The 12,117-nt window shown below is 49.9% G+C and overlaps 2 protein-coding genes across 4 annotated transcripts in view; one reads left to right on the top strand and one right to left on the bottom strand.

Annotated features, from left to right (window-relative positions):
* Nucleotides 1–8,275, top strand: part of TRABD2A (TraB domain containing 2A) — a 53,187-nt gene extending 44,912 nt beyond the window's left edge. For all 3 annotated transcript variants that reach the window (XM_049652039.1, XM_049652040.1, XM_049652037.1), the window contains exons 6-7: nt 5,226–5,483; nt 7,390–8,275. In XM_049652039.1, coding sequence (XP_049507996.1) covers nt 5,226–5,483; nt 7,390–7,576 — 445 coding nt within the window. In that variant the 3' untranslated portion in view covers nt 7,577–8,275. The remainder of the gene's footprint in view (nt 1–5,225; nt 5,484–7,389) is intronic.
* Nucleotides 8,276–9,793: 1,518 nt separating this feature from the next.
* Nucleotides 9,794–12,117, bottom strand: part of DNAH6 (dynein axonemal heavy chain 6) — a 217,528-nt gene continuing 215,204 nt past the window's right edge. Inside the window, exon 77 of the mRNA XM_049652036.1 lies at nt 9,794–10,064. Within this exon, the coding sequence (XP_049507993.1) occupies nt 9,961–10,064 (104 nt within the window). The 3' untranslated portion in view covers nt 9,794–9,960. The remainder of the gene's footprint in view (nt 10,065–12,117) is intronic.

Below are 12,117 nucleotides of genomic sequence, written 5' to 3'. Positions count from 1 at the left end.
GGGGGTCAGCTGTGGTGTCAGCTTGATGGCTGCCCTTCCCCAGGTGCCCTCTTTCTCGTCAGAAGTCCCACCTTCAGCTCGTGTTGTTTCAAGCTAGGGCCTCTCCCCAGCCCCTCACCCCAGAGGGTTCTCCCTAGCGGTCCAGTTTCCACCCGGGAGCCAGGATTCTCCCAGTCTGCCTCCTAGCGGACAATCGTGGGTACGTCCTGGGCTGTCTTACCCCCACCTCTCACGCCCTACATCCAGCGCGTCAATGATAATGGTTCTTCAAATAGCACTTCTACTCTCTAAAAGCCCTTACCTGAGACTTCTCATTTCTCACCTCCATCACACCTCTAAGCTTCCTCTCCTCTTGGGTTTGCTCCTCTCCTTTTTCATGGCTCTCATCCTCTGGTCCATTCTTCGCTCTCTGTGGGACTAAATCTTGCGAGTGCCCCTTCCTCAGAAACCTTCGGTGCTTTCTGACTCTTCTCTTCCAAAGTCCAGTTTCTTCCTGCTGGTGTCTTGGCGGCCAGACCCTAGCACAGGTGTGCTTCCTGCATCAGAAAACCTTCTGTCTGGGTCGCTGCCGTCCATCTCCCCCCGACAGCAAAAATCCTGCCCCTCCTTCAGCTCTGCTCACTGCCCAGGTCTTGATCCTTCTCTCTCTCCTGTTCTCCTTCAGCCCTGGAGGGAGAATCCAGCCCTTAGTGGTTCTCTGCCTGTTTCGGGGGGACCGTGTTCTTCTGGAAAGCGGGTGCTTTGTCCCTTCTCAGCTCCCGCCTCAGGCTGACTGGGCTGGTATTTGGCACACAGTCCTTGCGGGTGCTGGAGAGGACCCTTCCTGGAGTGTGCGTGTGCATGCGTGTACGCGTGTGGATGCGCACGTATGTGCACAGGCATGTATATGTGTGTACACGCACGCACGCATGTGTGCACATACATGCATGTGTGCGTGCACGTGTGTTGATGGTTATGCTCAGGCTTCCTACTTCTGTCTCTAACCCTAATACCTGCCTGTGGGAGGAAGTGAGGTCAGGAATCAGTATTTTAAAAATCTCTCTGTGATTCTGGTGCACGGTGAGGGCTGAGAACCAGTGCTGACATTCAGCTGGGCTGCTCACATTCCCAGGGGAGGAAAGAACATTTATTGACCGACTGTCAGGTGGCAGCCAGGTTCACACGGACTGTCAGTTAATCCTCAAAGCCAGCCTGTGGGGTGGGTGTCTCTTCTCCTTTACTGATGGAGAAACTGAAAGATCACACAGCTAATCAGAGCCGGGGTACAGTTCAGGCTCCTCCGCCCACACATGCCTTCTCTTTCTGCCCTTTCTTCTTCCACGTTTTACTTCCTGGATCCTTTGTCTTTGTTCATGCAGCTTCCTCTGCCAGGCATTCATCCCCCATCCCCGCCCCTAATTCTATCAGAATCTGTGAGATCCAGCACAAACGCCCCATATTCTTCTCTGCTCCGGCCCGGGGCCACCCCCTTGCATGATCCCCAGATATTTGGTGTGTGCTCTGCAGTAGCTATCCTGGCGTCTGGCACACAGTATGTGCTCCATTAGGATAGTGTCTATGAGTTTTTAGCGGCGAGCCGTGCTCCAGGGGAGGCCACGAGGGAGCATGAAGTCTGGAATGGAGCTCCGGTTAGGGAGAAGAAGGGGTGAGGGGATAAGGGCCCAGAGTGGGGGAAACGACCGCACTGAAGGTGTTGGCAAGGGCCAGTGCAGTGGCTGTGGAGATACCTGCTTCCTTCTTCCCCTCCTTGGCAGCCGTGTGATAATCCCTGAGGGATGATACGGGGACTTGGATCTTGGGCGGGCTGTGTGGGTGGGGGCAGGAGGCCTTCTAACTGGTGACCTAGCTCACTCTAGGCCTGCCAGCCCCTCGGGTCTTGGGGTGGCCCAGTTAGGTGGACAGTGAGGGGAGGGCTACCGGCAGCTACCGGCAGCCACTACCCTCCCGTATTCAACAGGCTGGACTACACAGGCAAGGCCCTGGCTGTGAAACTGCGCTTCCCTGGGCAGCGAAGAGGAAGGGACAGGGGCTGCTGGGCTGATCCCAAGTGCGTTTACCCAGTTCCCCAATCCCACACCTCTTCCCAGGATAACCGATGCTGTATTAGGGTTTTGTGGATTTTTTTTTTTTTCCTGCCACAACAAATTATAAACTCTGCCCTCAAGCACTTATTTTACGGTTCTGTAGATCAGAAGTCTGACACAGGTCTCAATGGGATGAAATCAAGGTGTTAATGGGGCCACATTCTCCTCTAGGGCTTCTAGGGGAGAACCTGTTTACTTGCCTTTTCCAGATTACAGAGGTTGCTCACCTTTCTTGGTTTGTGACCCCTCCTTCCATCTTCCAAGTGACTGCATTTCCCCGAAGTTCTTCTGTAGTCACATCTCCCACTGGCCACAGAAAGTTTTCGGGCTTTAAGCACCCATGTGATTAGATTGGGTCCACCCAGGTAGCCTGGGGTAATCTCCCATCTCAAGGTCCTATATCACACCCACAAAATCCCTTTTATCAGGAAAGGTAACAAACAATAGTATTCACAGGTTCCAGGGATGAGGACATTGACATTTCTGAGGGTCAGTATTCTGCCCACCACAGCAGAATAATACCAATGAGGATCTGGTGAATGTCCATTTGGCTTCACAGTGGGGTGCTCCAGGGTCCCGGTCAGCCTTGCTGGGCTACATACACTGTCACTCATCCCCAGACAGTGGGACTGGAAGAAAGGGGCATCCACATGGAATGCATCCTGGGTGCTCAGCCCTGTGTGAAGCATGGTGCATGGGTAGTTTTAATCCTCGCAGCAACCAGGTGAGACAGATCAACTTTATAGAAGCAGAAGAGGCTCAGAAAGTATAATTATCTTGTTCTAGTTTCCAGTCCTGGGCTCCTTCCTGGATACCACATGTCCTCCTGTGGGTGTGTGCCCAGGAGACAGGCCATGTCAACCAGGGTGTTTCTTTCTCGTAGACTTCCACGAAGTGAGTAGATTGTGTGAAATGCTGGCAGGGGACTAGCAATCTCTCAAGCACAACAAGAGCCCCATATTGTGGCCAAAATGACCATGGACTTAGGTTTCATAAGTAACTAGAGGTTTCACTAAACTTTGGGAATTCAGATGGACCGAAACAGGACAACCTAGAACCTCAACCTGGGATGGGATGCTTAGGCTAGCCCAGAAGCTGTGGGGTGAATTAGGCTGTGTTCAACAGCTGGGATTTTCTGTTCCTGGCAGAGAAGCAGCCACCTCTACTGCCCTAGGTCCCTTAAGCCCATGAGCATTTGTCTGTAGGATCTTTCCCTGGAGGTAATAGTGACACTACTCTATATTCTCCATATTTCCTATGGTGAAAATAAGTTAGCTTTATAAACTGAAAAAAAAAATCTTGGTATATATTATTTGAAAATGGCACTGAATCCTTGTTGGGACCTAGGGCAAGGAAATTTATTTCCCTGGTCCTCAGTTTCCTTAATTATAAAGTGGGTGTTATGAATCTACAGGACATCTCAGCTGTGAAATATGAGAAAGATAAAAATCAGGAGAAGTAAAATTAATTTCTTCTGGATTAATGACCCCCCCCCCCAAGAGTAATTAACTAATTAACTTGGTTCTCAAGCTCTGGCCTCGCCCACCTGCAGTAACTGAGCTGAGATCTTGTGTCTCTTGTGAGTTGAACAGAACCAAAGCTGTGATTTGCCCCCACTGTAAGGATCCACTGCTTGAAGCCATAAGAGCTGAGCCCTAGTGAATTTGAGTCCATGCTCTTTGCAGCAGACTTTTTTGAATGCCTACGGTGTACCAGGGCCTGTTGGGTTATATGGAGGTCAAAGATGACATAGATATAATCTCTGCTGGGGCAGAGGGCCTGGGCATGGGGGCTGCCTGACCATCTGATCCTGAATCCTCTAGGAGGCCACTGGAATCTTAGCCTTAGGTGGAGCACTTTCCCCTCTCTAGGCTCCAGTTTCTTTGCTGGTATAATAAAGAGATTCATCTAAGTGGTGTCACACTTGTGTGTCAGGCATCGTGCTGGGCTCTGGACACAGTGATGAATATGGCAGGTCCTGTCCTCCAGGGGTCTTTTCACTGTGACTGTATGTTGCAGGGGTTCCCAGCCTCAGGTTCAGAACAGGGACCTTTCTTTGCCACTTGAGGAATTCCCTTCTTTTACCTTTTTTGCCCAACCTGAGTCTTTCCCATGTTCATGTTCTATCTCTTATACCTCCTGCCTTCCTCACACAGGGCCATGAATATTAACTGACATCTCAGGTTGTGTCAGATTGTGGGTCAGAATTGAGCCCTGCTTCTGACAGGTGGGCTGTTCATCAAGTCTGAATCAGGGCAGAACGACGGAGTTCTTATATATGCTGGTCTGCTGCGCCCACATGTCAAAGATGCACATAACACAGGCACTGCTTCTTTTCCTCAGGTGGATGGGAGCCTGCCTAAGTCAGGAGACAATAGGATTGACGTCTAGTGGCTGGATTCTTCTCTTACTGCCCCCTCCTCAACCCCAACTAAACTCTTGACAAAAGTCCTGTTGTAGCAAGAAACTGGGTCCTTCTCATGGCTTATTTCCTCACTGGAAGATATTTTTGGGGAGCAGGGTGGAGGGGCGGGAGAAGGGGGAAGGCTAGAGTCACCTTTAGTGGAAAACTAGAAGCAAGTTTCAGTTTCTCATCAGTTGTGAAAAACATGTTGCCTTTGGGAAAGATGGTTTATGGTAGGACCTGGGTTAAGGTGGTTAGCCCTGTGAACACTAGCAGTCATTCATGTGGGGGGTTGGGGCTGCCACAGCCTTTTTCTGAGAAGAGCCCTTACCAGGGTAAAGGAGGGGTTAACATGGTTAAGGGTTACTTCAATTGTTCTAAGTAAATGGCATTTAAACTTTTTTTTTTTTAATGTCACTTTCAATGCTGTAATCTTCAGTGACTTTCTACATAGCTGTGACCCCTTGTTAGGGAAGGGCAGTAATTATATGCAATTAAAAAGAAATCTTCTATTTCCTCCCCAGGGCTGGGGGATTTGGAATGACTACTGCAACAGTATGTGAGGGAAAAATTAAGGCATCAAAGTGATCAATTCTGGAGGTGGCTTGGAGGACGCTCCCTAGCCAGCTTGAACTTTCACATTATCCCCCCCCCCCCCCCCCCCGTTCTACGTCCCTGAGCCCTGAGAGCTGTGTGACCGTCCTTCAAATCCATCTTCCCTCCACCCCTGTTCACAGGGAGACGAGTAGAAGTCCCTTGTCGGGGCCCGCCTCCTCTGCCATCTTTGTTCCGGAAGTGCCTGCCTCAGAAGCGCGGGTACCGGAAGCTGGGTCTGCGGTGCGCTCGCTGTGGCCTCCCCACGTGTCCCTGCCTGGAAGTGCCCACCTGGGAGGCGGGGCGGAGCGGAAGTTTCGGAAGAAACGGAGGCGGCAGCGGCCACAGCGAAAGCAGCGGCTTCGGCAGTTCAGCGATCTGTGGGTCCGACTGGAGGAGAGGTGAGGCGGTGATTTGGGCCGGGTCGGCCGGCCAGGAGCCCACCCCCGGCATCCATCCGCCCCACCCGGAGTCCCGGTGGGGAGCAGCCCAGGAATATCCCTCACCCTGCTTGAGAGGGGGAGGTTCAGGGCCCTGGTGGGGATGAGCAACCCCCTTGTGGACCAGCCTTTCCTGTTGCTTAGAGCCTTGGGCACTGAGATGAACCCAGTAATTAAAGGCAGTTGCTTCAAGCCAGAGTAAGGGCTTTGTTATCTTTGTTTATCTTTGTTAAAGGAGGAATGGGGGTGGTGGTGGTGGGGGGCATGCATGGGTGTGCTTGATTTGCCAGCCCTTTCTCCACTGCAGCTTCGGGAAGATTTCATAGTTCTGCAGAGCTGGAAGCAACAGGGAACAGGCTTGTTCAGCCCCCACATTTTACAGAGAGCGTGGTGACCACAGAATGCACTCCCGGAAGATGCTTAGGAGGTGGATCAGAGGTGGATGGAGGAGTCAAAGGTGGTGACTCAGCCTGGTCTGCAGGGCATAAGGCTTCTGGAAGAACTACACCAGAGAGGCCTGGGATCCAGGATCCAGTTCAGTTCAGCCCAAATGTATTGAGTTCCTCCTGGGTGCCTGCTGTTGTGTCGGGTGCTGTGGCTTTGAAGTACACCAGACGGGCATTAGCTCTCTGCCTTCATCGAGTTTGCATTCTAGGGAGGAAGCCCAATTTTGATATCTGCAAAGGGTGCTGTGGGAATGTGCTTGTGTATGTGTTGGAAGTTACTATTTAGGGTTGGGGGAGTAGTCAGGAAAGGCCTCCCTGAGTGAAGGTACCTTTTGGCTGATGCTGAGTAGAAGGCTGACAAAGTGAAGCCCAATGACCAGAACTTTTGAGTCTGGATCAGGAGATTCAGGGATCCAGTACCTGCATAGGTGCTTGATAATAAATGTTGAATGGATAAATAGCTGAGCAAGGAGGGGAAGGAATTCCAAGCAAAGGGAACAGTTTGAAGGCCTGGAGAGAGTGAGCATGTTGAAGAAACCAAGATGAAATAATTATGGTTGGAGCTGGCGGGGGGGAGGGGGGAAGGGGGGGGAAGAGTCAAGTGGGGTGGTGTGGGTCCAGACAGGAAATGGAGTGGAGTGACAGAGAGTCTCATGCCTGTGGAAGTGAGGAGCCACTGAAAGGTTCGAAGCAGGCGTCCGATGTGCTCTGGGATTGGCATTTTTTAACGGATGGAAGCTAGCAGCCAATGGGACCCGGAGAACAGGGATCCTGTTGGTGTCCATGTTCCACATGACCAAGGGTAGCTCTCCAACCATCCTTCATTGGTGGAGGAATAAACTGACCGGTTCAGTACTTTTTCAGTTTGGGCCATTTCCTTTTAAGGTGGCCTGGAGTTAGCCACTTTACACCAGAGCTGAGCTGAAAGGTCCGGGTGAGCCTGAGATCGTGGGCCCCTCAGCTCATACTGTGTTGACCTGGGATGTCTGCATGGTGTTCACACCGGATGTGAGCTGGGGTAGGGGAGAGAGCCAGAGACCCAGGGAGGACGCCTCATGGCCTGGATGTGCCTCTATGTGTGGTCAGTGAGGAGGGGCCCTGCCTGAGATTGCCCAAAGGCTAATGATAAGCAAATCTGAGTTGGGCCTTCTTACACCTAGAGTTTTAATAATCTTTGAACCAAGAACCATGTAGCCAAGGGAGAGTTGTCTGTTATGCTGGTCTTAGCACCTGTATTACTTGGTTTTGTTGTAGTGGTAGTATCGAGGGACAGAGACACAGGAAGCCTATTAACATACTAAGATCCATTCTCGTCTTTAAAGAAGGGAGATGAAAAGAAGCTGTGTGGGCGTTTGGGGGCCCTGGAGTATCCGGTGGCTCCTGCTGTGCTCTGAACTTCTGTTTTTTTCTTTCCCTCCTAGTGCTGAGGTCCCACAGCTCCAGGTCCCTGTTCTGGATAGGCACATCTCTGCCGAGCTGCAGCTCCCTCGCCATGGGCATTCCCGCCACAGCCAGATGGTAGCCAGCAGTGCCTGTCTGTCTTTCTGGACTCCTGTGTTCTGGGTGCTGGTGCTGGCTTTCCAAACAGAGTCACCCCTCCTGCAATGACGGGAGGAGCCAGGCCAGGCCCCTGACCCCTTGGACTTGAAGGATGGCCATTCCTGTACTCCACACCCTGTTCTGGCCTTGATAGGCCCAACCCAGGAAAAGAGAGAATAAAAGTTGATTCTTCTCTTTCCAAGGAACGACTCTGGGTTATCCAGCAGTGCTGGGGGTAGGTGTACAGTTTTGTAACATAATGACTTGTATGAAAATAATTGTAAATGAATTACACGGAAATAATTAAATGTCTTTTCTTTGTAGATTTTTTCCCACAATGTGTATATGTTATGCAAACAACTCTTGCTCACACCCTCTGAATATTGTCACTGCTTTACCCCTGGGCCCTACTCATACTGGTCCTACCTGCCACTTTGGATCCTGACCCTTTTCTCCTTCCTGCTGCTCCTCTTCCTACTCCTGGTTATGGATTCGGGGGAGAGTAGGCCATAGGAGCTTTGTTCTGTTTCCTGCGCTCTGACAAGTGCTTTAATTATGTATGTGAGTGTCTCACCAACATGCTGAAGACTGGATGAATGGTAGGCTTTGTCAGAGGTGCTGTGTAAGAAAGTGGGTTTCAAACGCTCCCCCTTCCTGTCTTGTTATTTATTTATGTGCTGATGCCTTTTATAAATGAAATCTTATGAGGGAGTCTCTATAAAATGAGTAAGAGTAGAATTGTCTCAGTTGAGTCTCAAATGGGAACTTTTGGCCCTACCTCCCACCCCACCTCCTGTTCGGTCACCACACCCACCCCGTGACAAGGTTTCCTTATGGGCCTTCGAGCAGCTCGCAGAAACCCAGAGGGTCTGCCCGGGACTTGGAAGTAGATGTGTTTGTTTCTAATCTGGTTTATGGTAAGCGTGACTGCCTGGGCTTGCAGTTCTGTGGTCTTCCCTTCCTAGACTTTCTTGGGGGTGCATTCTCAGTCATTTCCAGGGCCCAGAAGGTCTTCCGCGTCTACTTAAAGAGTGGTGCGATGGTACTCAGGATGCATGTCCTCCACCTTCGCTCCATTCTGTACTCTCTGTATTGCAGGGGGAGAAGGGCTAAACTCTCCCAGATTCCCTTGCTGCTATGACTGGGATTCTCCTAATGGCATAGACTTATGCGAGACTTGGAGGGTTCAAGGGGAACAGAAGACCTTTTTCTTCAGTAGTGGTGGCAGTTTACGGGTAGGCTCCAGCAGACAGAAGTTTGTGCAGTGGCCAGGCCGTGCGTTTCCCTGTCCAGTCACCTGCTTCACGAGCGTGTTACAGTTGTGAGGTTGGCTCAGTTTCCTACAGCTTTCTGACCTGGAATTACAGCTGCTGTGGTGCCAGATGTCAGCCTCTGACTTCTGCGGCTGCAGCCATTCCCGTGGCTTAGTAAGCACCTGTTCCTGCTTGGAACGCCAAGAGTCGTCTCGGTTCCTGCTCTGAGCTCTAAGTAAAAGAATTGTTCGCTGCTACTCTGAGACTTGAGTCTGTTCTTAACTTTGATAGCTATGGGGATGAAGGCAGAGGTAAAAGGGGAAGGTGGGATTGCTGGGCCTGATTCAGTTCTTCCAAATTTCTGGAAGGGGGTGGTGTGTCTTTCTCCAGAGGACCACATGCTAGCTGGGTGGTTCCCGGTTTCGTGACTCATATTATGGCTGAGGACATAAACAGACCCTTGTTGGCACGGCTGACACAAGATGGTTTGCCACAGGTGACTGCTCCATCTCGGTACTGGCCCAACAACCTCTGCTTTTGAGGTGGCAGGGGCTCTGGTGCGCCTGGGTGGGACTTGGATGCTTTCTACAGGTTCATCCTAAAGTGGAAGTGGACATTCTGTCCTTGGGCAGGGCCAATCTCCACTTCTGTGAAGCACAGCAAGCTCTTCTAAGGATGGTGGGATAGGCCCGTAGAGTGGGGGAGCTGGCACCATGGGGTCACGAGCTTGTTGTCCAGCTCACTTGCTCATCTGCCTCCCATATGTTGGGATCTGAGCCTTAATCTCGTCTAGAAATGGAAGCACCTGGGGCCGTGTGACTGAAATGTACACTGGGCCTCTTATGTCAGCGTGAAGAGGAAGGAAGCCCATCTGGGTAAGGAATTGGTGAATTCTGACTCTGCCCAGGCACCCCCTTCCCTCCCCCCAAGTTACTGATGGGAAGCTGCCTGACTCTCGTATGGAGGAGGGGGAGCAGGTTTAAGAGGTGAGTGCTGAACCCACTGCTTTCGCATCAGAGCTTGAATTACCAACTGAATGAAGCACTCACTTTATTTTAGGTTAGAAGAGAAAAGCCACACTAACCATCCTTAAGTCAGACCAGAAGTATAGCTGTTTTGCTTGCATATGTTACACGGACCTTTGTCCCCTTCAGGAAAGACTTTTGGCCTGGTTCTTTTTTAGCAGGAGGTGGCAACTTCTCACTCATTTAGTTGGCAGAGCAAAGCTGACCCCTTGGCAATCCAGTAATCTTTGGACCGCTTGGAGGGTAAGAGCACAGTTACCACAAAGTTGGTGGAATGACCTAGTAAAGGATACAAGGACAAAGGCTTGTTACTTAAAGAATAACCCCTTGATGCAAAGAGCAGTGTACTGAGAGTCAAGACACCTGGGTTTCAGACCTGACTCAGCCTCTGTAGATAATGGGTAAATAGTCCTCTACGTATTTCAGTTTTACGCTCTATAGAATGAAGATGTTAGAACAAATGATCCTTTAGGACCTAACTTTGACTTTGTATAACCTTGTAAAGTATGTTTCAAATTCTCCGCAGTCTGACTGATGGAACATTGGAATAGATTCAGCCCTGAGCTTTTAGTGGGACTCAGGATGCAGTTGGTAGGTTGGGCATCCATTCATTTGTCCATCTGTCTGTCCATCCGTCCATCCGTCCATCCATCCATCCATCCATCCTCTGTTCTACCCTGCAGTTAGGCACCAGTGCTCCTGAAATGACCAAGTGCAATAGCAGATATTTTGTCCTCAGCTCTGGGACATCTGAAATAAGAGGTCACTTTTGCACTTTTTTTACTGTGGGCCTGTATGAGGGGCCAGGATGAGTGTGAGAAGAAGAGGGTTCTGCCCTCAAGATGACACTGCATTCACAGCAAACCCAGTCTGTGTAGAAGTTGGGGAAAGGTGGTGGTGTCCCCAGCAGAGAAAGCCTATATCTCCCCTTTCCTTACCTTTGTATGCCATGCCCTGCCACAGTGCCTTGGCAGGGACTTGAGTGACATTTTCTAGTATAAATGGTATATAAATGGTATACACACACACACACACACACACACACACACTGTATGTGTATTGCATTAGTTTGATTCAGGATTCAAGTAAGATCCGTGCCTTGCAATAGTGATGTGTCTCTTAAATCTCCTTCAGTTGGTAGGTTACCCCTCTGTTCCTTTTGCCACCCCCTTGTAATTGTTGAAATAACAAGGCTGTTTGTCCTATAAAGTTTCCCAGAGTCTGGACTTTGCTGACAGCATCCCTGTGGTGATTTTAAATATGTTTCTCTGGGGCGCCTGGGTGGCTCAGTCGGTTAAGCGTCCGACTTCAGCTCAGGTCATGATCTCGCATTCCGTGAGTTGGAGCCCCGCGTCAGGCTCTGGGGTGATGGCTCAGAGCCTGGAGCCTGCTTCCGATTCTATGTCTCCCTCTCTCTCTGCTCTTCCCCCGTTCATGCTCTGTCTCTCTCTGTCTCAAAAATAAAATAAACGTTAACAAAAATATTTAAAAAATAAATATGTTCCTCTATTCATGTAAAGGGGGTGGTTAGATCTAGAGACATGATCATATTCAGGTTTGAGTTTTTTGGGCAAGAATACTTGAAGAGGTGGTGTGTACTTACATCAGGAAGTACCTTATGTCTGATTGTCTTTCTTGGCATGTTAGCAGATGTTGATAATTATTACGTAGAGCTATTATTTCATTAGGGTTAGTAATAATTTTAAAGTTTGGTGATGAGGGGTGCCTGGGTGGCTTAGTTGGTCAAACATCTGACTGTTGGTTTCAGCTCAGGTCATGATCCCAGTGTTGTGGGATTGAGTCCCATGTTGGGCTCTGTGCTGAGCATGGAGCCTGCTTAAGATTCTCTCTCTTTCTCCCCCTCTGTCCCCGTGCCCCTCTCCCCAAGTCTCGTATGTGCACATGTTCTCTGTCTCTCTCAAATATAAAGGAAGAAAGAAAAAGAAAAAAGAAAAAGAAAGTTTAGTGATGATTAAGTGTAAAGAATCCACCTGTGATTTACTTTTCTCTGTAGTATGAGATAGGGTCTAAGTTTGGTTGTCAGCACCATTTGTGGAATAATTTGTCTCTTTCTCACCAATTTTATTTATTTATTTATTTATTTATTTATTTTTTTCAACTTTTTTTTTTATTTATTTTTGGGACAGAGAGAGACAGAGCATGAACGGGGGAGGGGCAGAGAGAGAGGGAGACACAGAATCTGAAACAGGCTCCAGGCTCCGAGCCATCAGCCCAGAGCCTGACGCGGGGCTCGAACTCACAGACCGCGAGATCATGACCTGGCTGAAGTCGGACGCTTAACCGACTGCGCCACCCAGGCGCCCCATCTTTC

This window comes from Panthera uncia (assembly GCF_023721935.1).
Source record: "Panthera uncia isolate 11264 chromosome A3 unlocalized genomic scaffold, Puncia_PCG_1.0 HiC_scaffold_12, whole genome shotgun sequence".
Taxonomy (NCBI): domain Eukaryota; kingdom Metazoa; phylum Chordata; class Mammalia; order Carnivora; family Felidae; genus Panthera; species Panthera uncia.
This window is presented reverse-complemented; position numbering and strand designations above follow the sequence as displayed.